At 35.1% G+C, this 26,429-nt stretch overlaps 1 protein-coding gene across 1 annotated transcript in view; it reads right to left on the bottom strand.

Annotated features, from left to right (window-relative positions):
* ssp3 (SCAPER domain-containing protein short spindle 3) overlaps positions 1-26,429 on the bottom strand; it is a 221,139-nt gene that overhangs the window by 75,212 nt on the left and 119,498 nt on the right. Inside the window, exons 16-18 of the mRNA XM_089101539.1 lie at positions 24,921-25,044; positions 20,014-20,092; positions 16,989-17,127 (exon numbers count right to left, since the gene is read on the bottom strand). Coding sequence (XP_088957665.1) covers positions 16,989-17,127; positions 20,014-20,092; positions 24,921-25,044 — 342 coding nt within the window. The remainder of the gene's footprint in view (positions 1-16,988; positions 17,128-20,013; positions 20,093-24,920; positions 25,045-26,429) is intronic.

Genomic DNA, 26,429 nt, shown 5'->3' with positions numbered 1-26,429 from the left:
CTTCTGACAGGCTCTTGATTAGAATAGTTATAATTTAATACGTTATAGTTAAATAAGTTACAGATTGTCACTATTTCAGAGACCACAATATCGAACGATTGACGGACTTTATTCGCACAAGGAATAAAGTCAAGGAGTTTCATTTTTTCGCACAAGGAACTGAAGTGAGCGTTTTTTTTTTCTTTTTTTGCCGCAACATAAAATTGTGCATCAATTTTGCCCTCCACCATTAAAGTCCAGGACATGAGCTTTTGTTCAAATTCCACTCAAACATGACCTATTTTAAACTGCGTATCTTGTTGAGCGAATGCTGAATAAGGTCCCTCCTAGAGTTGAGAAGAAGTGCAAAGTATTCACAAATATGTGGCTGTGTTTGTATTTTTCAAAATTAATTGGGGGAGGGGGGGGGTGGGCAATTTCGTTTTTTTTTCAAATTTTCGAAAGAATATTACAAAAGTAATTTTAATAAAAATTTTAAAAAGGGTAATTTTCAAAACCTAGGGAGGACTCCCACCCCTCATTGATGCCCCTACTTGATTGTACTAATTATCTTCCCCAAAAAACTTGTACCGGTATAAAGGAGTGTTATTAAAACTCATCCACAGCAGATTTTTAAGTACATAATAATTTAATGTACTTAGCACGTTTAATCTTCAAAATGTTTTCTATAAAGTATATATCCATGAGGGGGGGATGTTGTGGGTTAATCCTTTCATCACTAAGTCTATTAGTCTATTTTTTAGAAAGACAAGGTACATCTGTTTAGAATTTATGAGTAGAAGAATCTACTAGAGAATTTAGAATCAAATATATAAAAGAAAACAAATAAGCATACATTAGCATACATTATTACTGCAGCACTGTCACACAAAAAATAACAACAATAACGGTCAAAAACAGCAGTGAACATTACAAATTCATTTATATACAAAGTGAAAACTGAAATAACGTGAGCCAGACTTTCGGCAAAACAAAATTATGGATGCAAAGGTTTTACAAATCCTTCAAATAGACTACCAGCAGCCTTGCCAACGCTTTGAAATAAACTGCACCAGTTTTATGACTAAAATTGTACCGCAAAATATTAATTTGTACAACCTGAAAAGCATGTTAAAAATTTTCGGTAACCAGAAGAAAATTTTTGGTAAAGTAAAACTTGAACAGATATCCAAGTCGGAAAGGAGCAAGAAAAACCAAAATGTACCCAAAATTTGTATTGTACCGAAAATTTCCAAAGGTACCACATTGTACTAGGACCTCTAAATTGTACCAAAAATGGTACAATTTGTACTGCATTGGCAACCGCGGCTACCAGTTCCTTACAGTGACGATAATGAGGCGATTTTAAATAAGTTGACGCTTCCTGTGACAGAACACAGTTACAAGCCATCACACTGATCATAAACAAAAATAAGTTTTGATTTGCCAAAATATTATGGCGAACCCCCCCCCCCCCACAAACTATATTTTCTGTGCCAAAGTTTAACTTGTCCTTTACTGGAACTTACTAGAATTTAAAAATATAGCCATTCGGTAATCCCAACTGCTTCACTTATCAATTATCTTTCACAGCGTTTGACCATAAAATATTGTAATTTTCAGTCAGACTGAAAACACTATAAATCAAAGCGATTACACCTAAATTAGCGAAAAATTGTAATTAAAAATAAACACATATTTGAAAACGTATATTGTTTAAAAAAAATAAGCTAGTTTTATCATGAAAAACATGGATTGTTGGCAACAGCCCTCCTATTCAGGGTAGGTTTTAAGATTCAAGGACGTTAGTTAAAGTTTTATCTGTACGTCCATTAAACTAACATTATTTTTATTTAATCTATCAAACAGTTCGTGGTAACGAACTGTAAGTAAGGAGCGACCCGGCTCAATGGTAACCGAAACTCTAAAAAACGGGATTTTGATACCAATAGATACATCAAAAGAATCAGATTTTAATTCTGATTTCAAATATATAAGTTTCATCAAGTTTAATCTTAATTATCAAATGTTACGTGTCTGAGAAAATTTGGCTGATTTTCGAAAAAAGGGAGAAAGACCCTCTAAAAGTTATAGAACCTTAATGAAAATCACACCATCAGATTCAGCGTTTCAGAGAACCCTACTGTAGAGGTTTCAAGCTCCTATCTACAAAAATGTGGAATTTTCCATTTTTTGCCAGAAGAAAGATAACGGATGCGGGGGGATTTGTTTGTTTGTGTTGTTTTTTGTTTTTTACCAGGGGTGATAGTATCGACCCAGTGGTCCTAGAATATCGTGGAAGGGCTCATTGGAACGGAAATTAAAAGTTCTAGTGCCCTTTTTAAGTAACCAAAAAAATGGAGGGCAACTAGACCCCCTCCCACACTCATTTTTTTCCCAAAGTCACCCGATCAAAATTTTGAGATAGCCATTTTGTTCAGCATGGTCGAAAATATGATAAAAATGTCTTTTAGGATGACTTGATCCCCCAAAGTCCCCAGGGGAGGGCTGAAAGTTATGAACTTTACTCAATGTTAACATATAGTATTGGTTATTGGGAAGTATACAGACTTTTTCAGAGGAGATTTTTTCTGGTAGGGGGGGGAAGGTGCGGGTCGGGGGCTAGATGGAAGGATCGGGCCATGCCGGCCGTGGTCCGGGGGGAAGGGACAGTGCGATGAAGTGCGTGCCTTATTTCCAAGCATTATTAAAGAGAAAGATCAGGAATTAAATAAAAAAAAAACAAGTTTTTCAACTGATCAACTGACTGTGATTAAGAGATCATTTTTAAAGAACTGGAAAAAAAAAATTCGAACTATAGTTTAAAGAGCAGGGTATTGACTAGGGGCGAACCCCCTAATATACGTGTTAAAAATTTATGAATATAGAAGTTCGTTACGTAAGTTAATTCTAAGTTACGTATATTTATTACTAATAAAAACGTTCGTAAATAAAATTAAACAAGTTTCGAGAAAGCCATTTAACCAAATATAATATGCAAATTTTGTTTTAATTATTCATGTACGGTGAGCCAAAATCAAAACCTGCATTAATTCAAAAACGTTCAAAAATTAAATAAAAAAAACAAGTTTTTTTAACTGAAAGTAAGGAACGACGTTAAAACTTAAAACTAACAGAAATTATTCCGTATATGAAGGGGGCTGTCCCCTCCTCAACGCCTCGCTCTTTACGCTAAAGTTTGACTTTCTCACAACTCTATTTTTTTAAACAATAAAAAAACTTTAGCGTAAAGAGCGAGGCGTTGAGGAGGGGACAGCCCCTTCATATACGGAATAATTTCTGTTCGTTTTAAGTTTTAACGTCGTTCCTTACTTTCAGTTAAAAAAACTTGTTTTTTTTATTTAATTCCTACTAGAACCACCACAACTTTAATACAAAATAAAATAGAACCACAAAAATACTAACAAATATAAACTAAAAATAGGATTTCGCTGTGGCATGATTAGTACAGCATTAAAAAACTTATTTTTAATTCAGTCTTCCAAATTGTATCCTCGATCTACGATGGTATTTACCACGGAAGCTTTGGAATTTCTATGTAGAGTGGTGCTGATGTTTCCAGCTTTGGTGGTTCAAAAGAGAAACTTAAGCTTCAGATATATAAGAAAATTCAGTTGGCTTCTTCAGGTCTGTTATGTAACGGCTTCAACTCTCTCTCCAAGGGTCCAATATTCAAAAAGAGTTCGGAGGTTCAAAGCAGCTTACCTCTAGGAAGCTGGAACTTAATTAAACAAAAAACCCAATAGAAAAATACTGATCCTTCCTAGCAGGGCCGTATCCAGGACTTTTTATTACGGGGGCGATGGGGGAACGCACCGAAAATCTGTTTACATTCATTTTTGTTACGTTTTTTTTTACGATTCGGACAAACATTTCTGGGAGGGGATTCAAAGCCCCTACACCCCCTGGATACGGCCTTGCTTCCTAGATATCCACTGCTAGTGCACCGTTTGTAATTGTATTGCTAACGTATTGTAACGTATTTTTACGTAATAACGTAAATGCAGCTCGTCATTATTGATTACGAAGTCAGTTTTTTCATGTTCTTTGTTGACCGCTGTTTGCAATATTTACCTTATAATATTACAGTCAAAATAGCAGCAAGATAGAGTTACTTCAGAGAAAAAAATTCTGCAAGTTTATTTGTATTTAAACTAATATTAAAGAAATTGCAATTCATTACGTATTCCTGATCTTCCCAGGGGCACAGTAAATACCCCTTGGCACCCCTGCAAGCACTTATGTAATATACGCACATTTTAATGTTTGTCATAGTTAATTTCAAGAGCGTCTAACTCGACAAATATATGTAATAAGTCAAGGTACTAAAACAATATACCAAAAAAACCTATTAAATAGTTCTACCCTTAGGTGCCGAAAACATCAGAAGAATAATTACAGTGATTTTTATGCCAACAAGATGGCAATTGTGACTATGGAAGAAACCTACTCAAATAAAAATTCTCATTACCTCTACACTGAATCATTCAAACAAAAGACACCGCAAAAGGAAACCGACCCAACACAATTGGCAAAAAAGACTCTTATGAATATAGCCTCCTCACCGCATAACTTGAACGATGTTAGCTATAAACTTTGCGATATTCCAATTAATACCAAAATCGATTTATTTTCTTATGCAATGTAATAATAACTGAACACATCAAACTGAAATAATTATGCAGTAAACACAACTATTCCTGGCGGAATAAGCGGTTATTTGATCTTAGGCAATCAATGGGTAAAGAATTCAGTTTTAGTTCGTGAGTGTTACGCCCAGATCATTTTGTAGGATACAAAGATTTTTGTTGAAGCCAAAATACTGGCTAATTTACATAAAGTATGTAAATTAGTAACACTTCCAAGCACTGGAAAGACACAACTAGCACAGCTGTTTTGTCCAAATCCCCTTAAGAAGGGGCAGATACGAAAACGGTTTTAGGAGGGAAAGAAGGGGGACTTCCCTCGGGCGTAGAAATTCTGGGGGCGCAAAATCCCCCCCCCCCCCCCAAAAAATATAATGATTATGATCATTTTCTAATTTTGAAAATTTATTTTTATTAAAATAATATTAATAATTAAATAATTTAAATAACAAGTTACAAAATAATTAAAAATAGATGATGGATTAATTAATAAATTAAAAATAGTTTTGTTAATAAATGGAAATTTTGTTAAATTCGGCCAATTTTTTTGTGGGATAAAGGGGGGGGGGGGCTAGTCGAAATTGTGCCCGGGCAAGAGAGAAGCCAGAACCGCCACTGGGCAGACACCGGGAACATAAATTTCAGACAGAAAGACTCTAGTGCTTAGTTTCACTAAAATCAACAATTCTTTTTTATTGAAGACTAGTGAAATACGATAGACCCCTCCCCCAAAAATGTAGACAAAATAAGGACAATTTTATTTTCGGTCTTGACTACTTTTGAAATTACTAATCCTGTTGACCGCAAAGATAAGTAAAGCCATATCTTTTTTATTCCTAAATTTGCTGCACCAGGTAGGCCTATAATCAAATATCTGATTTCCGCTAGTCTTTTATCGTGGCTTTTAGATGACTACTGAATCACAGATTATCTATTAAGTTTCCCCAGATATTTCACTTCTAGCAAAATACACGGACCGACGTGCTTCTCAATTAGATTGGCTATCTAATAAAATTAGCCCGCCTTCACAATGTCATTGGATGCGATTGGATAACGCTCCATCCACTCAGTGTCATTGGATATCGTCAACCTTTAGGAAACCAATCATCTGACCGGACGGATTTTGAGGTTTGCAAAAATATTAAAGTGAAAAATCTGTGTAAGCATCAATGATCTGTTACTGGATGAGTCAACTTCGGGATAACTTTCTCAATTATCACTCATAATTTAATTGAAATCAATACCTGATTTGAAATGTTTCACGCATCTCCAGGTTCACCTCTAATACGCAAAAGTTGGTTTAATCTGATTTCAACCGGATAAATCCACTCAAACTGATTCTATTAAACAAGAAAAGGTGAACATAAGCAGAGCCACGACTTCACTATTTTTTATGTGAGCAATGAGCTTCTTCTGAAATTTTCGGGTTCATCTTCGGGTTCAACCCGCTTAGACTCATGTTTATAATCTCCTTTTTAATCACTACCTGATCATTATTTTTCAGAAGTTTTTAGTTTTTGAGTTAGATTTTTAGGCAAAAAGCTCAAATTTAAAAGGGCTTACAAAGAAAAAAAAAATCATTAAAAACCTTTTTAAGGCAAGATGAACTTCTTTGAGCACAATTCTATGACATAAACCAAATCTGAATAAAACGAACAAAAAGTGAAAATGTCCAGAATTCGTTTTCCCAAAATTCCTAGCTTTTGAGAAGCAGTCAATTTCAACATGAATCCAAAAAGTCAAACACAACTGAAATTTCATAAAAACCCATTTGCAAATCAGATGGACAGGCGTGGATATAATTTTTCGACATGGCGAAAACCATACAAATCAAACTAAAAGTAAAAATTTTGCGACATCCAAGTTTCAATTTGTTTAGACCAAAAGGTCAGATTTGAAATGACTCAAAAAGGAAACACAAGAGCAAACTATCATCCAAATCCGTTTAAAAGCCAGACGGATAGCTGTGACCATAATTTTTAGACACAGACTAAAACTGAATAAAACGAACTAGAACAAAATTTTTCCGAAATTCCTAGTTTTTCGTGAAATTTGACCAAAAGGTCAAATTTGAAGTGACTCCACAAGGAAAAGATTTATAGATTTGCATATACCCTCCCCCCAAATTTTTGTTTTGGGTGACTAGTAAAAGAGTAACAAAAATGCATTTAGACAAATTTTTGACGCGTTTCATTTTTTTTTGTAAAACCCCTGTCTGAAAAATTAACTTCCCTGAACGAAAATACTGATTAAGGTGTTGTCACAATCTTTTAAAAAATACGCGAAACGGCTCTAAATATAATTCTTTGTAACGAATTAAAACTGAATGAAAAAACCAAAAGTAAATTTTTTCCAAAATCTCTAGTTTTTGAGCTGTTAAGACCAAATGTCAAATTTGAAATGACTGAAAAGGCGAAAACAAACTAAAATATCCATCAAAATCTATTTGAAAATCATTTAGATAGATATGAACATAATTTTTGGCACTAACTAAAACCGAACAAAACGAATCAAACCCAAAATTTTCAAAAATTTGTGCGTCACGTTTTTATGCCAAAAGATAAAATTTAAAACGACTCTCCAAAGAGAACAAACCTCAAGATTACGTCAAACCCTTTTGAAAATCAGATGGACAGCTTTGAATATAATTTTTTGACACCTGGAACGCAACCTAGCCAATTGCAAACACGGAAAGGACAGATATTTGATAAATGTGGCCGATTTTTCTTCATCTGTCACAGTAGGTTAAAAGCTAATTTTTGAATGGGGAAACAAATTACCACTACAACCATACACTTAATAGGTACATTCCATTTCTGAAGTCTACCCGTCCACTATATTCAAGAACAAGTTTTAAGTAGTTGTAAAAAAACTTATTGAACCAAACAAATTTCATAGAAAAGCAAAAAGTTTTAGGAAATATCAAAATAAAACATTTGTCACGTCATATAGCACCATACAAATTTCTAATAATGGCTCTTGGAGGACGAGGAATACAGATCCGAAAAAAAAAGAAGAAATTGGCACTGTCTTTTTTCGTCTCTCAAGACTTTAAGAGGGGACTGGCCACAAGCTTGTGTAGGTCCCAGCATAACACTCTGAATTAAGTAATTGGTCGATTCAAAACAAAGTAAACAAATATATATTCTTTTAAATTGATTCTCTTTCCTTACTGTTATTTTTCTTATTGCTTTTCTGATCTGATCATCAAATCCTGCGACTTAATACATTAAAGTCTTATAAAGTTTACCCAAACACAGTATATAATAAACTAGGATTTAGATCAAGCATGGGCACTGTTCTGTTTTTCTGATGAAACAGAAAAAAACAAACAGGGCTTGAATAAAACAGAACAGGTAAACAAAAAACAGAAAACAGCTGTTTCTGATAAAAAAACAGCTTTTTTTCGAACACCTAAGCGTTAAAGAAAAAAATTCTAAATGGTAAGTTTTGTCTTATTATCGTAAAGTGAATTATAAAATCAGTTGTTCAAGCCTTAAAGCTTATCATTTAAAAATTGTGATTTTCCCTTGTGTGGACATTGTCCGGGGATACTGCTTTCGCAAGAAATAATCTGCAATCAAAAATGCAGCGTTCGCTTGACACACTTACGTAGTAGTGTGTCAAGCGAATAGTAGTAAGTAGTAAGTAGTAAGTAGTAAGTGTCAAGAGAGTAGTAGTAAGTAGTAGTACGCTAAGAAGGTCTAGAGCGGTTTCTGGCAGCTCCGGAAAGATTTCTTGGTTTGGGTCCATGAAATGAATGGGTCTCCAATGTGAACACATTAACCTTTTAGTTTCTCCTTAGCTTCTCGTCAGGATTTGCACTTGCCAGGGTAGTGCTTTTCTGTGGTGGTAACACTTTTGAGAAAACCTAGTACTCTTGCAGCATTTTTTTCGCAAAAAAGAGCAGTTTTTCTAATATAGGGGCGAAAAATTGTCTGCGCACATAAATATTGCCATGATTTTATTCTTTATGGTTATTTTTCTTCCATTTTCCCATTCCAAAAATACACTTTTATGTTTACACAGCATCTACTCAAACTTCCTGGAAATACATACTAGTTATTCGAGACATTTTGAAAATACAATAATTTTCAGCATGAAATTACGCCGTCAGCTCAAAGTCATTAGTATTATACAGAGCATATGGTTGATTTGGGAAAGGGACAATTTTCTCCTCCAAACTATGCTTTCCCCTTCCCCCTACTCTATCCTAATGTGTGGAAGCCATCTTAAACAAAAGCCAATTAAAAAATTGATTGTTACCTCCCAGCTTAAAGCAGCCTTTTAAGATTAATTGTTTCCAAACCAATTTGTGTGAAAATTTTTCAAAAGAAAAATCAATAGTTTAAGGGTACGTCGTATATTTTTACGGTGCTTTGCGCTAGAAAATATTGTTCTATGTCCTCCATCAAATTCATTCTTAAGTAAATAAGTCATGTGAAATTTCTCAAATTTTGAATTTCAAAGGACCTTAGACTCTTTCCTAAATAATACTTTCTTTAAGCATTCTCTTCTCTTAAATAGGTTTTCAAAGGATGTAAATATAGGGACAATTGTACTTTTTGAAAATTTATTTTGAAATTCTCCGTTGTTTTGGAGCGGAAAGTACTTTCCCCAACGCATGCACTTGCTTTTTCATAGAAATTGTTAAAAGAAATTGTTAAATTTTTGTTTAAAGAATACGAGTGAGCATGCTTTTGATTATGTAGTCCATAATCTTTCATAGTCCATGGACTTTTCATAGTCCATTCCCAAAGAAAAAGGGTAGTGACATCCTCGACTATAACTAATTATAATTACACAATCCAAGAACACTAATTTTATTTCTTAGCAGACCCCCCCCCAAAGAAAATCTGGGTCTGCCAATAATTCAATGGTGTTATATAAGAAAATTGCACTTGTGCCCTCCTTTCCTCATCGTACCCTACCGTAGCCTCAAGGACTTCAGCAGTACAAAGGCGAGTTGGAATGAGATCTCTTGCAGTCTCTGCACCATCACATAATGTATCCTATAGTAATGGTGTAAAAGATTGAGGGACCAGGCAACGACCCCCTAGTGAAAACCTCCCAAATGTTGAAGGATCCAGATAAGCTGTGTAACATGTCATCAGACAGCCTATGCTGCAATCTTGTTTTCTGACAGACTCTCAGCTCCCCACTGTTCTTATCCATTACTTTCGCCACCCTCTTCCGTAGACACTGCATCAGTTTAATCAGATTCTTCAGCAGCAGTATCTTCATTTCCGGAGTTTTCAGAAAAAATAAACAGAAAGGCAGTCTGAATCATTTTCACCAGCCTTCTGTTTAACTTTTTTTTTTACTGGCAGCAACATTAACGTGGCGATGGATAGTTCCCTAGGATGGTGCTTTCAAGCCCCCTGTTGTATTTTAAATAAGCTGTTTCATATCTGACCTAACAAACACAGAAAGTGCCTATTTGTCTTTAAACAGGGTTTTGTAGCAGAGCTTCCACAGAGAAGTTTTTTTTGATTGATTAGAACTAAGGAATGGTCGTATGTCTGCTCTTCTTATTCCGGATTTCACTAATTCATTGTCCTCTGTGTCACTTGCTTTGCTATCGGGAGCTTTCTCTAGGGCATTAGCCTGACTTGATACATATATTTTTTTTTTAGTTGGTTTGGGTTTGTTATTTACTGCACCAGCTGCATATACTTAATTTTTGTGCACATCAATTATATCCTTCCGTTTAAGATGGTATATAAATGTCGTGGTAGAGACTCCCTTAGCCTTTAGAGACACTTTGGAGAAGTTGCTCCTGATACTTTCTGTGATTAATTAAAAAAACTTTTTCCACAAAATAAGTTTTTCAAAGGAAAATAAAGAACTTCATTAAACAAAAAATGAGCAAAAATAAAATCAAATAATCTATCAAGCGAGAAACTATCACAAATCAGCATCCAAAACGAACACAAATTACAATAAATAACCGAGTCAAACTCAAAACGAGCAGAAATTAACATAAGTTAGGCTCAAAACCCCTATGCCTTCCCCAGGCCAGAACAAAATTTTCACTTTACTGAAAAAAATATAAATATTTTTACTTTTATAACTTTAATAAATCAAATAATATTAAGATTTTGATTACTAAATATTAGTATATGTATATTGAACTGACAATGCACATTCATTTGTATCTTTTTTCAGTAAAGTGCAAATTATGTTCTGGCCTTGGTAAGGCATAGGGGTTTCGAGCCCAACTTATGTTAATTTCTGCTCGTTTTGAGTAGAAATCACTTTCAACTATTAAAAAGGGCACAAGCCCTTTGAATTTCCAATCGAATGAGCCCTTTTTCAAGTTTCTACAACAAACATTTCAAAACAAACCTTATATGCCCCCAGGGTATAACTTATAACCCTTGCCCTGAAGACTGTGGGAGGAGTGTCCTGCTCAAAGGTATATTCTCCTGAACTTTAAACTTCGTGGAACAAAATGGCTATAAAAAAATGTTGATTGGATATGTTTGGGGAAATGGTGGGCGTGGAAGGGGTGTTAGTTGCCTTCCAATCACTTTCGACTATTAAAAAGGGTACTAGCTATTTCAATTTCCAATCGAATGAGCCCTTTTTGAAGTTTCTACGACGAAACGTTCTGTAAAAACCTTATATGCCCCCAGGGCATAACTTACAACCCTTGCCCTGAGGGCCGTAGAGTGAGTGTCCTCGTCAAAAGCATAATTTCTATCTGGAAATCCACAAAACTGAACAAAATGGCTATCTAAAAATTTTGATTGGATATGTTTGGGGAAAAGGTGGGCGAAAGAGAGGGGCTAGTTGCCCTCAAATCACTTTCGACTATTAAAAAGGACACTAGACCTTTGAATTTCCAATCGAATGAGCCTTTTTTTAAGTTTCTACGACAAAGATTTCAATAAAAACTTATATACACCCAGGGCACAAGTTATAGCCCTTGCTCTGAAGACTGTGGGGGGAGTGTCCTGCTCAAAGGTGTATTTTCCTGAACTTTAACTGCGTAGAACAAAATGACTATCTCAAAATTTTGATTGGAGGGGAAATGGTGGGCGTGGAAAGGGTGTTAGTTACTTTCGAGTATTAAAAAGGGCACAAGCCATTTCAATTTTTAATCGAATGAGCCCCTTTTGAAGTTTCTACAACAACACTTTTTATAAAAACTTTATATGCCCCAAGGGCATAGCTTATAACCCTTGTCCTGAGGACTGTGAGGGGGTTGTCATCCTCAAAGACCTAATTTCCAAAACTTAAAACTACGTTGAACAAAATGGCAATATCAAAATTTTCATTGGATGTGTTTGGGGAAAAGGTGGGCGTGAGAGGGGGGTTAGTTAACGTCCAATCCCTTTCAACTATTAAAAAGGGCAATAGCCCTTTGAATTTCCAATCGAATAGGCCTTTTTCGAAGTTTTTACGACAACACTTGCTGTAAAAACTTATATGCCCCCAGGGCATAACTAACAACCCTTGCCCCGAGGGGTGTGGGGGAGTGTCCTCCTCAAAAAAATTATTTTATCTGGAAATCAACTACGCTGAACAAAATGGCTATCTCAAATTTGATTGGATGTATTTTCGACATAACACCTTTAAATTAGGTGTTGTTTTCTTAGACCACACTGCAATTTGAAGGCATGGAAGGCTTTGCCACTTTCATTGGAAATTTGTTTTACATTTGGGCAAGATTAAAGAAGAAAATTTACATGAAGAACTTTGAATGAACTTTGTCAGTGAACTCTCTCTCTGAAAATAATCTAGTGAATAATCCGCAGGTTCATTATTTTGTGAATGATATGAAAAGCTATTTATTTTGTTGTGTATAAATATGCTAGTTTCAATTTTTTTATCTTAGTATATCTACTGAAGACGGTCGCTGTATATGTGATCGAAATATCTGGACTTTTGTACCTTATTTTTCACTGTCTAAATAAATGGATTTATCCCCATTTGAAAGTTTATTTGTTCGTTTGATTGGATGTGTTTGGGGAAATGATGGGCGTGGGGGGGGGGGACTAGTTGCCCTAAAATCCATTTTGACCATTAAAAGGGGTACTAGCCCTTTGGATTTCCAATCGAATGAGCCTTTTTTGAGGTTTCTACGACAACACTTTCTATAAAAACATTATATGTCCCTAGGGCATATCTTAAAACCCTTGTCCCGAGGGTTGTAGGGGAGTGTCCTACTCAAAACATATTTTCTATCTGTAAATCAACTACGCTGAACAAAATGGCTATCGCAAAATTTTGATTGGGTGTGTTTGGGGGAATGATGGGCGTGGGGGAGGGGGAGGGGCTTGTTGCCCTCCTATCACTTTCGATTATTAAAAAGGGCCCTATCCCTTTGAATTTCCAATCGAATGAGCCTTTTTTGAAGTTTCTACGACAGCGCCTCCTATAACGTAGATAATTTCGGAGACCACACTGCCTTTCCATGACGATAAATAAAAGTTCAAATAGGGATAAAATCCTTTTAATAGACAGTGAAATAGAAATTCACAAAAATACCAGATATTTCGGTCACATAGTTTTACTACTGATGACGGTCACTGTATATGTGACCGAAATATCTGGTATTTTTGTGAATTTCTATTTCACTGTCTATTAAAAGGATTTTATCCCTATTTGAACTTTTATTTATCGCCTCCTATAAAAAACCTTATATGCCCCCAGGGCATAATTTAGAACCCTTGCCCCGAGGGTTGTGGGGGAGCGTCCTCCTCATAAAACATATTTTCTATCTGGAAATCAACTACGCAGAACAGAATGGCTATCTCAAAATATTGATTGGATGTGTTTGGGGAAATGATAATCATGGGGGGGGGCCTAGTTGCCCTCCAATCACTTTCGACGATTAAAAAGGGCACTAGCCACTCCAATTTCCAATCGAATGAGCCCTGTTCAAAGTTTCTACGACAACTCCTTCGATAAGAAGTGCCCGAGTATGGAGAAAAAAAACACATTGTGCCAACATCGTTCTTTACTTAGGCAGCGCTATCGCGCTGCCTATGATTCCTTTTTTCATATGGGATACCCAAAGAGATAGCTTAGAAGTTTTACTCGGAACGTCCAAGTCGTCATCAGAAGATGACATCATGCTTTTCTTAGCATAAAGGTTGATTTTATGATTTTTTACAAATTTAGAAGGACCTTCCAGTAGCCTACCATTTTCAAAGTTGCACCTCTACCCAAATATCTGACCTCTTTCACCTCACTGGCATAACTAGGGGGAAAGGGACGAATTGCCTCCTGAGCAGGTTTGTTGGCACAATAAGCCAAGAAAATCTGTCTGCTTATAAAAGCAAAATGACATATCCCAACTACGGTTTCATAGCAACTTAGACCATTTGAAGCACAATATTAATTTTTACGGGAATTCGCTTGTCTATAAATGGTAATTATGAGACAGATACGTGAAATAATTCACCGCTTAGTGTTATTTTTTATTTATTTCTTGTCTTGTATGGTAAAAAATAATGTATTGACCGGAAGATTAATACCCTACTAAATGAGAAAAGTATATCAGCATTTTATAAGAATTTGGCCCTTCCTGAAAATCAGCTAGTTTTAACTCTAGGCTTTTCCTTGAAAGGATTTCTATTGATTTTATTCAGGGATGATTTTAGTAACATGAGAAAAAGTATATTTGGCTATCTTGTTATGTTTATGCAATAAAGAATTGCTAGCAAAAACATATATTTCTACTGGACAAGACTTCAATACATATACGTTGCTCTCTGACTAAGCATTTAAGAGAATTTGCAAATTAATAATCAGTATTTATCATGTATAGGTCAGCATGGTAATCGTAGCAAGCCAATGTGATTTAACAGCATAAATTCCATAAAAACAGTTAAATTAAAGTTCTCGCGGCTAAAGGTGTAGATTATTTCCCATGTAATGTAGGAGACAGAGGCCCTACCAATAGAACCAGGATATACACTAATAAGTGGTTTGTTTGTATCCTACTTTTCCTGGACAGTAACTGTGCAACTTTCCTGCTCAATTGATGGAATAATGTACTGGAAGCACTACGTCACTAAGTGGAATTAAATTGTACCTTTACCGTCCTAAAATTCAGAGGCGGATCTAAAGTAAAATCTCTGGCGAGACCTAAGGAGACAAGGCAACCAATAAGCAAAATCTTGGGGGGATCCAATGTGAAAAAAGTACAAATAATTGACGAAATTGACAGATTCATTCTAAACAAAGGAGGGAAAAAAGAAAAAAATTAGGAATGAGGGTGCCAGAAAAAAATCTTGGAGGGGGGAGCGGGGTCCCCCTTGAACTTGCTACTGCAAACACTTGAGCAAATACCTACTATCATGTGACTCCTAGTCCCTAATTATGCCTATCTGAAACAATCAAGGAGCACTATCTGATACGTTTGACAGACTGAGTTCCATCATCTTACTTACATTCCAATTCTAGAAATCGTATGAGGCGTAACCACGCATCTTTACAATTTCAAATTATGATTTAAAAATCAATTTGTAAGTTCAAAATTCTCAAATATCTCATTCTCGTATCACTAAAATAAAATCAGAAACAGAAGAAAAACAGGTAGGAAAAAAACAGAAACAGGACGAAATAGCTATTATAAAAACAGAAACAGAACAGGTAAATAAAAAACAGGTCATCTTTTTCTGTTCTGTTTCTGTTTTTTTTTTGCATGAACAGAACAGAAACAGGTACTTTAAAAACAGAATACAAGCAGAAAACAGAAACAGTGCCCATGCTTAATTTAGATTGGTGAATAATATTCTGATATACATGACTGCAGACTAAAGCAGATTGACGAACTTACAGACAAAAGGGAAGTTTTTCGATGATTCCAAGCTTTGAAAAAATAAAAATCTACCAGTTTTCTGACTAAAAATGTACCACGAGAGATTAATTTGTTCCATCTGAACAACAGGTTAACAATTTCCCATAACAAAAACAAAATTTTCGATAAACTAAAACTTTAACAGATATCCGTATTATAAAGGAACAATTAGACTAAAATGTACTAGAAAATGTATTGTATCAACAACTTTTCAAATGTACCGCATTGTATCAGGACCTCTAAATTGTATAAAAAAACCAAACAATTGTACCGCGTTGACAACGCTGGTCGTGTGGAAGAATTCGCTAACGAACCCCTTGTCTTTGAAACGGTCAGCGATGCTAAGGCGCAAAAAATTATTTTTCAGGTACTTTATGGCCTTACTAAAGAGCAAAATAGGCGAGTATATGTGAGTATTACCGTCACCTATTCTAACACGAAAGGATTTCGACCTTAATTCAAGTTTAAGTTGGAATCAGTTAATTCAGTTGGCTAAAACCCAACTTATAACTCGTGAAATTAATGAATCTATGCTGAATTTATTTATATATTTTGATATATTTATGCTGAATTTATTTGCCATTCTATGAATTTATAGTTAACTAATGAGCCGAGTTTATAGATCCGTATTACAGCTAAACTAGTGGTCTTATGGATTACCGAAATCATATTATGTCAGAAAATAAGAAAATTGAGTCCCACAGCCGACTAGTGAGAAACAGGCAGGAATTACACCTTTGTATTTAGACCTTTGTATTTATTACAAAGGAATTAGACCTTTGTATTTATTCAAAATATATTTAGCTATATTCATTCGTTTATGAGGGAGTTTGCGCCCTCTCCGATAGTGGATTAAAGGAACCCCGTGACAAATCTGAAAATTGCAGCCAAAAATGCCCTTCCCCTAGGAAAAATCATTATCCCTCTCCTTAAGGTCATACACATGTCCCCGTACCACGTGTTATGAATAACGAGTGGTTTCTCGCCTACCAGAAATCTGCCTTACCCTACCCTCAGTTCTATGCGTTTTGCAAAAAAAAAAAATTGCAGTGATTTAGCGGCAGACAATCTTTTACCAGCCTTTTTGCGGAAAAACGCAAATCAGCGTGCGTTGAAATTCAAAGCAAGCGCGAAATCATGCACAGAAAACTAATGAGTTGTTGATTGTTAGTAACGGACTACATTGAAAAATTGACCCTTCCCGTGAGGTTTCGAAGCAATTCAGGGGGTTTTGGTGATTATTTCGTAGCACTAACAGAGGTCAGTGGCGAATTTTTTACATTATGTCTGCAATTTAAGAAAAAAACTACGTTGTTCCAACAAATCAAATATTGTTGAAAAACGCTCGATATCAAATATTGCTCGATTTGCGTTTATCGGAAAATCTTCGCGTGTGGGAACTAAGAGTCATATCTCCGACTGTAGATAAATCTAAACTCAAGAGAATTTTTTTAAAGTGAAATGCTTCAAAAGTAAAGTAATGCTTCAAAAGTAAAAAAGCATATAAGAGTAAATGTAAAAATTACCTAATAAAATCAACTAATTGCTGCTTCAAAAGGTTAGCATCAACCGATTCTTTGCCTTCTATATTTTTTACTTCTGCAGAACACGGACTATGCAGAGACACGGTTGAGAGTAGGCCAGAGATCAATGAGAGAATACCACCTAAATAACGAAAAAGGTATATTGGAGAAACGTAGAATTAAAACCACTAGTCAAAAGTATTCACAGGAGCGGTTGAGACTCGTCACCCATCCCCTAGATAGCAAGTTCAGACTTGCCACCTACGGAAAAATTTCCGGTATGGTGAAACTATTTTTTAATCCATCATTTAAAACTAACCCCTTCCCCAAGCCAAACGTAAGTGGAGAAACTCGGATGCCTGTCATTATAACCTTGCTTAAATTAGGATCAAAACTGTAAAGCCAGAGTGACAAACAAGAAAATAGCTCAGAAAACGAGACCAATTAATGCCAAACAGAAAATTACGACCAATGAAATTCAAAATGGAGAGATACACCACAAACAATTCGGTCGTACACGCACAAAGGTATTCTCAACGAAATAAAAAGAAAACAATGAAAAAAATAAACAATTCAGATTTGTAAAAAAAATTAGAAGTCAAGACCCAAATAACAAGACATAGAAGGCTAAAAAAAAAAAAAATGAAAGACATTGGCACATATTAACGAAAATATCAAGGGAAAAGGGATAAGGATTTTTTTTTCTAATGGCGATACAAAAAACGGTATTTTCCAACAGGAGCGGATCCAGAATTTTTTTTCGGGGGGGTGGGTTAATTTTTGACTCAGTTTTCGATTAATTTTACTGATTTTTACCTAGGTTTTACTAATTTTCGACTTATTTTCGACTCGGTCAAAAATTTCGGGGGGGGGGGGGTTTAAGCCGGGTAACCCCCCCCCCCCCTGGATACGGCCTTGTTTTCCAAAATCCAATGGGTGGGGGAGGGCTTTTCCTATTTTTTAAAGATGACATAAAAAACGTATTTAAAACCTAACGTATTTAAAAAACGTATTTAAAACGTATTTAACAAAACAAAACGTATTTAAAAAACGTATGACATAAAAAACATAAAAAACGTATTCAAAACCTAGAAATTGCAATCGTCCCTCCCTATATTGACACTCGTGTCAAAATATCTAAATCGGGTAACACCTGTGGTATTCAGAACATATACTCAGTCAAAACAAGGTTTTTGTCGGTAGCATTGATTTGCTTTTAATTTATTACTCCTTTCACCTATACGGTTTTTTTACTTCTTAGTTTTCCTTTTGAAGTCTGCAATGTTTTTACTTATTGAGTTTTTCTTACTTACCCACAGTTTTTCTTGGTACCATATATATATATATATATATATATATATATATATATATATATATATATATATATATATATATATATATATATATATATATATTTATAAATAAAGGTTTTAACAACAAAATAATCTATGTCTATATTCTTTAGCTTAAAGCTATTGTTTTTTTTCCTTTATATTCTGATTGTTTTTTATAGAAATAAAACTATTAGCACCACAAACATTTTAAAATTACCCATTAGAAAAAAAAAAAAAAAAAAAAAAAAAAAATATGGGCGTAAAATTAAAACAGCAAAGAAGGTCTAGGATATCTCCCGGAAAAGCAAGATGGCGTTAATTATTTCGTCTTTCATTGGGGAGCAAATTGAGTTTCATCCTTCGGGTGTTAATTCCTTTAAAAACTCAACCCTAACTCCTAGAATATATTTTGTTAACCCATCAATAGCACCACACCAATAGATAACAATTACAATCGAAACAGCAACAAGAAGCAATCCAGTTTGTATGACCAACTAAATAACCAAAATCATACTTTTTGAAAGGAACGGCATTTCAGTATTTTGAATACCGAATTGCTGTTTCAGTATTTCTGAATTTCGGTGAGAGAGTAGGCCTTCGTCTCTATTTCAAATCCCAAAATGTTGAAAGCAATTTAAATGTTTAATGGGCAAAATCATAAAAATGGCAAACTAAGAGGCTTAAAAAATAGTAGTTTCTAGGGTTAAAACTTTACACTAGCTCATATTCAGGGACTCTATTCTTTTTTCTAATCGAGGGATAAGGCAACTACAACCTAAATATTAAAGAAACAGTCAGAAAAAAGATATTTCCTAAAATCAACCCCCCTACATTTTGTAAAATACCTGGTTTATTTCTTCCCTGAAAAACCAAAAAATCGCCCCCCCCCTCACATCTTTTTCAATTGTGACAGCTACTTTTTTTGATGTGCCACCACTCAAGAGATCTTCAAGAAATTTGTTGACTGCTTTTAACAAAACTCCAAAGCTTTTTGCAGTTACAGAACCAGTAGATGATTCGCCGACGACATCTACTTTGCAGCAAATAACAATAAGAAAACAGAATTCAATTTTTATCTGTTTTAACTGAATATTATTTTTTGCGTTGCCATTTTTTGCAATCAAATTCATATCCCACTGTTTACATGAAACTTGTAAAATCAAAATCTTCGGAATGTGCACTTTTCAATACTATATACTGTATAGTTATACTTCATATATTTTATATGCTTATACTTATACTTTTATACACGTAATACTAAATACTTCAATACTATATAAACTTCCAAAATTTTAACAAACCAAAAGTCTATACTCATACTTTATACTTATGGTATATACTTATATACTTATACTTAGTATATACTTACACTTCTATATCCATAAAACTATATAAACTTGCTGAATTTTAGTATACCATAAGTCAAAATGTTTTTATCGAAAACCAATGTCCTTATTTATTTTGTCACTGAATAAACGGTACAATACCTTAGTAAAACGGAAAAAGAAAGAAAAAAGGGGAAAAAACGAACAGCAAAACAACAACGCATTAGTTATATTGCACTTCTATGTAAATAAGGTAAAGAAAAGTAAGAATGGAAAAAAGTAAAAGGGAAAAAAGAGACTTAGTAACTTAGAGAGACTCTTAGTAAAAGGAAAAAAGAGACAGAAGAATGTATAAAGTAGCTCACTTACAAGACAAGTTGTCACTGGGAAGTGTCGTGATAACAGACAACTGTGCAGCATAACTTCGATTTTGATCAACCAATAAGCTCTAAAAAAGAAAGGTATACAAACTAGAAAGAAAGATATATAAGAAAGGTATATAAACTAAAAAGTTATAAAAGATATAAAGGCATAAAGGTATACCTTTCAAAAAAAGGTATAAAAGGCATAATGGTATAAAAAAGAAAGGTATAAAAGAAAGGTATATAAACTAGGAAACCAGATAATTTTGACACTCTTTATTAAAACAAAGAAGGCCAAGACTGAACAAAACAGGACTGTGAGCACTATTTTCTTCTTCGGATCAGTCTCAGAAGGGCAGGGATTCCTCCTCCTTCTTTGGCTGTGTCATTTTGTAACATCCTTGAATTTGTCAATATTACCCCTTTCTCTCTGTGCATAAACACTATATTAGAAAATTAAAAGCCAAGCCATAAGCGCATATTTCTTTTCTATCATTTGAAAACCAAATATCTCAATTCATTAAAAACGCCCTATCAATTGTTTACCTGTGGGCTTAAATTCAGTCTTACTTTGCATAGGTAAAAACAGCCGAAATTTAAAGATACATAATTTAACTAAAATTACTTAGAGGTAGATAAAGTGAAGCAAGTCAGGTTATTAACAAGAAGAGGTAATTTAGGATTTAAGTAAGGGGATTTTTACAGGGGTGCTGACATTACTCATTGTGGAGGCGAAAAAAACAACCATACATATTATACATGACTCGAAGTTGATTGTTTGTGAAAGTGCACTTTGGAAGTGTCTTATTATTTTTCTAAAAACTACTACTACTACTAGCAACTCGTTACACCACCAAATTACCGAAGATCAACATAACAGCACTTGCTCCTTTTGCACCTCAATTTATTTCAGCGATTATAATTGGAAAAGGGTGTTTGACCCCCCTCCCCATATTTCAAAAAATACATTTCTTCGGGTATTTTCATCGAAAATGCCTTTTTTGGTACTTTCATCGAAAAAATTACAAATTTTCACCCACTCAATTTTGACCCCCCCCCCCCAGATTTTCATGAATTGACGTCACTGACTTTTTCAAAGTCTCATTCTTTATTCCCTCCCATCAAGTTAGATTTTGATTTCAAGTCCCTTCTTATGACCTTCTCCCATTCCCTTCGAGAACACCCCCCTGTTCACTTGGCCACTAGCCATTGTTCCAAAAAATTAGCAGGTAAGAGTAACTAAAAACCAGGGCTCGTTGGAACATGAGTTCCAGCATAGGAAAATAAGTTTTGTTCTAAATAGAAAACGATAGTCACAGTGTTCTATGACAGACGTGTCTGAATCTAAAGAAATTTCAAAGCATTCTGACTCTCAGTATACTTGTCAGTACTTCTTCACGCTGCCACTAAAGAATCTTTTTTTTGCATTTTGTTCGCAATTTATTTTGTTCACAAGGTTGTCCGTTAAGTCAGCGTTGCCAAGACTTGGAGATAAATAGTAATATTTTTCAGACCAAATTGTATCGAAAAGATGCTTTGTAGCATAAACATAGCTTCCTACAACAGCTCCCATTTCAAAGACGAAATCCAAACTGAAAGGCAAGCAAATTTTTTTTCGCTATGTTCTCGTGTGATGATAGGTTTGAAACTCGGGGTTTTTCCTTTTGGATCATATTGACAAATTTCCTTTTTTTTGCTTAAAAAGTGACTTGAGCAGTTTAAAAAATTTGAAAAAAATAAAATTTAACCAAGCAAATGCAGCCAAAATGTCCAAAAACATTCTGGAAATTTTGGGTTGCTTCAAGAAATGTCTAAATTTAGTAACAGAACAATGGTGCCGCATTGGCAATACTGCCAGTCTTTTTAAACAGCATTGCAATTAAATATTTAAAGATCATACTACTACATACAACTGTGAGACACATCCTGTAGCGTCGTAACATTTTCGTTAATAAAGGCTAGGACACATACAAATAATTGCTTGGAAAATTTGGAGGATTAGCAGGGTCCTTACGGCATTTCTTTCGACAGGGTCAAAAATTTGGAGGATTAGCAGGGTCCTTACGGCATTTCTTTCGACAGGGTCGAAAATTTGGAGGATTAGCAGGGTCCTTACGGTATATCTTTCGACACGAAAATTTGGAGGATTAGCAGGGCTACGGCATATCTTTCGACAGGGTCAAAAATCTGGAGGATCAGCAGGGTCCTTACGGCATATCTTTCGACAGGGTCGAAAATTTGGAGTATTAGCAGGGTCCTTACGGCATATCTTTTGACAGGAAAATTTGGAGGATTAGCAGGGTCCTTACGGTATATCTTTCGACACGAAAATTTGGAGGATTAGCAGGGCTACGGCATATCTTTCGACAGGGTCAAAAATCTGGAGGATCAGCAGGGTCCTTACGGCATATCTTTCGACAGGGTCGAAAATTTGGAGGATTAGCAGGGTCCTTACGGCATATCTTTTGACAGGAAAATTTGGAGGATTAGCAGGGTCCTTACGGTATATCTTTCGACAGGGTCGAAAATTTGGAGAACTAGCAGAGTCCTTACAGCATATCTTTAGACAGGAAAATTTGGAGGATTAGCAGGGTCCTTACGGCATATCTTTAGGGTGACCTACAATAAAAAAAGTTTTTTGTATGCTGAACAATGGTCGGCGTAGGGCGGGTACCAGTCTCCTGATTCTCCGCGTACGGCCGGGAGTGCAATGCGTGGTTGGGGGACAAACCATCGGACACTTCTCGTGGTTTTCCCCCAGATTTCTCCAAGTACCCATTTGGAGCTGGGTGAGCTCTTAGCTGAGCTTGCAGTCACACTACTGACCCCCATTTCAAAAGAAATAACCAACAAAACCAGGACTCGAACCCCTGTCATCAAGAACAAAAGATTTCAAATCTAGCGCGATAACTACTCGGCTAGAATGGCACTGACCTGCAATAGTGGCATTCAAAGTTAATCAAATCAGAAAAAGCAAATATTTTCAAGAGAATCTTAGCCAACAAGGATCGTTTTTAATCTCACGAGAATACACAATAGCCAGGCTTTTCCTTTTTCCCCTAATCCTTAAAACCTTAATCTTCCAAAAAATTACAAAGAAGAACCGGAGACAAAGCAATAGCATTCCCTTGGTAAAGAGTCAAGTGTGTCTCATGTATTTTTTTTCCGACCGCTTTGTATCAAATTTGTAGTCATAAAACCTTAAAAGAAGGCTCCATTCAATTCCAAACTACGAGTATTAGAGCCCTCTTTAAGCAGCAAAAATGATTGGAAGGCAACCAGCCAGCCATCCTTGTGCCATTTTGGCTCTTATCCAGCCCCCTAACGCCTTATGGTATCGAATTATGCTTCTAATGATAATTTTCTCGAAGCTAGTGGAAAGTCTAATAATTATGCTTCTGTGGTAGAAATAACTCCAAAATCCTCAGAGTAAAGACCCTGTATTGCGTAAATTGCCTTTATTAGGTTCTAATAAGAAAGGCATTTATGTTTGATCCGATCAGTTTAGGGCTATTAGGGATTGCTTGCTAGGGCAGAATGTAATAGAGTTTCCCATTGAAACGACACGCGTGCCTGAGCACATCAGATTTTCGTAATATGCTCATTCGAATATGTTATTTACAATGTTTACAATGGATGGACAATTTCTTGGAGATTTAAGCTGAAGGTTTCAAATAGTACAGGGGGGGGGGGCAGCTAGACGTCAAATTTTGTTTTGGAGGACCAAAGGGCTGAAAATGTTTTGACTTCGACTCACCTAGGCATGTTTGGAATGCAACGCGTAGCCCTTCCCACGAAGTCCCAATTGCTTTTAAAAGTTTTTTTTTTATGACCTCTTCTTATCTTATTCAGGGACGCAACAATGGGTATATTTGTATATTATAGTTTTGCTGTTTACAACTAACAAGTTAAAACAGATTCTCAACACACAACCAGTAAAAAAGAGAAAATTGTTTGTTTACAGTCGATCCAGAGTTTGTATTTTCTTTTTTACGTCTGTTTTCTTGGGAAAATATGTATCCCCCAATTTTTATCAATTATTGACCGATCTGCATAACTATTTTATGGGCCGCTTTTAGACAAGTCAAAATTTTTTTATTATTTTTTTTGTGCACTGGGCTCCCCTTGAACGGGCTCCCCTTACGGATATAAATTTTTGTAGCTAATCGAAAAAAAGAGTTTCTTTATCCTTTTTTAAAAATTTATTTTGACCTCTGCTTTTTGTTTGGCCACAATCTTTGGCAATCTACCATCATTCATCAACAAAACGTGAGCTACCCCTTTGTTTTCATTATAGCCCTATACAGTGGTATCAATCAAATTTTCCGTACAGTTTATTGTTTGATAAACCTCAGTCAAACATGTATCTTAAGTTACCCCTAGACAGTTCCTCGAAAAAATGTTTAAAACGACTTCCTCAGCCATTTAAAGCGCCCATATTTCAAACCCATACTTGACCACTATCATTACTGTGGCTTCCAATATTATACCCGCAGAGCATGAGTAACTTACAAAAGGGGGAACTAGTGGTGTTGACAAAAAATCACTAGCACCATAAAGCGTTCGGCTTTTCTTGACATTTTCTTTTGTGTATAATAAAAATTACAACTAGTGTGACTAGCGTAATTGGCAAAGCTAGTGTAGTAATCAGTGTCTGATCTCAGTTTTCGAAAAAAAATATAGATATAATTACAAAAACAAATTCAAGAAACACCAAAGTTTAGATGGCGTTAGTGACTTTTTTGTCAACACTAGTACCAATTTCCACTCTTGTCAGTTATCTATACTCTTTGATTCTACCAGTTTACCAAAAAAATTACACCCAGCCATTATTTATTTCTTACCGGCAGAGTCTAATGAGGGAAATAATCCCAAATGGTTATAGTAATCTCTGTAAAAATTGCATATGCTTACCTCGAGACGTTTGATAAGGAAATCGACGAAGTTAAGAGGTGGTCTAAAAGTCAGTTCATGAGCAGCCACTGTAAAGCATCCACTGACTGATAAACGTAGACATATTAAAATAATTTCCAAAAACCTGTAAAAAGCATAGTTTCTTAGAACACAAACTTTCTATTAAAAAAAAAAAAAAAAAAAAAAAAAAAAAAAAAAAAGTTTTAAAACGAGTAAAACTTGTATCGAAGGCATTGAAAAATCGAATGTTTTAATTTCAAGTGCAGAAATGTATTTCCACAGGAAACCAAAATATAACAAGAAAAGTGGAAGAAAAAAAGATAAAAGTATTGAGAAAAACAGAAGAAAGTAAGAAAAAAACAATAGCAAAACATTAGAACAATTTTGTATTAAATGTATCTCAATTCTATCATTATCTTAAACATACAATAAAATATGCAAATGCTTTCTTCATTCCGAGATTTTGCTATTTTTATATTTTCCTTTTAACGTGTTCTTAAAAGAGACAACGGGCGATCATAGTCTATTTATTATAACTTATATTTTAAATCCTATATTTTCTAGGACGGGGTTTTGAGTCCTGGCGTTGCCGATTGTTTGGTTTGGAATGGATATCAGTGACGAGACCCTACAAACTCAGTCAAAGTTGACCCAGCTCCAATGGGCACCTGAAGAAACCTGGGCGAGGTAAACAGGAAGGGTGTGCAAAAGAACGAGATGGCTTCCCCCTAACCCATTGCACTTCCTAGCCGAAGGGCCAAGAAAGAGAGATCAACACTGTTGGTTCGGACCGTGAAGTCAGGTGCCACATCCTTTACTTTCTATCGTTACATATTTCATATACTAGTTAATATTACTAAGAAACCGTGGTCGGAGTTGCAATCGGTTGTTGGCAGTAGTAGCATTCTAGCCCAATACAGTCTTTTTCCTTCTAAAGAACAGGCCCCAAGCATCTAAGTCAATCTTTCATTATTGGAATCGAACCACTTCATTCAATCAGAGGGGTATTTGGTATCTGACCCCACAAGCTAGGTTTAGTAAATCATCTCTCATTACATGTAAAATTAAAAACAATACCAAGCAAAAAGCTTTTACAGGAGAACAATCTTGAGTCTTTCGCTGGATATTGTTGCGAAGAGGAGTAATAACCCAACTTCGTCCGTCAGAAAAAAGAAACAGACTGCGTCGCACAGCTTTACCCAGCAAAAATGAAGATAATAAAAAGTATAAAATAAAAATATTAGTTGCCTTATTTCTCCTTTTTTTTTACTTTACATTTCAACAAAGATAACAGCGAGGTTAGTTAAAAGCGCATATTTAGTGCATTTGTGTGCTAAAAAAAAAACTTATCTTGTACATTCTCTCAGACTGTTAGGTAAAAACAGTTGAATCTGTCTCATTCCAAAAGTATTTTTATAAACTCTAGAATAAAATCATTCCAAAAATATTAAAGTTGGATCCAAAGAACATTGGAATTTTAAGTGAAATACAAATTTTAGCAGATCAAAA

This window comes from Artemia sp. Qi Xiang Cuo, chromosome 15 (assembly GCF_049724085.1).
Source record: "Artemia sp. Qi Xiang Cuo chromosome 15, ASM4972408v1, whole genome shotgun sequence".
Lineage (NCBI taxonomy): Eukaryota > Metazoa > Arthropoda > Branchiopoda > Anostraca > Artemiidae > Artemia > Artemia sp. Qi Xiang Cuo.
The sequence above is the reverse complement of the archived record's forward strand: the minus strand, read 5'-3'. Positions and strand labels throughout refer to the sequence as shown.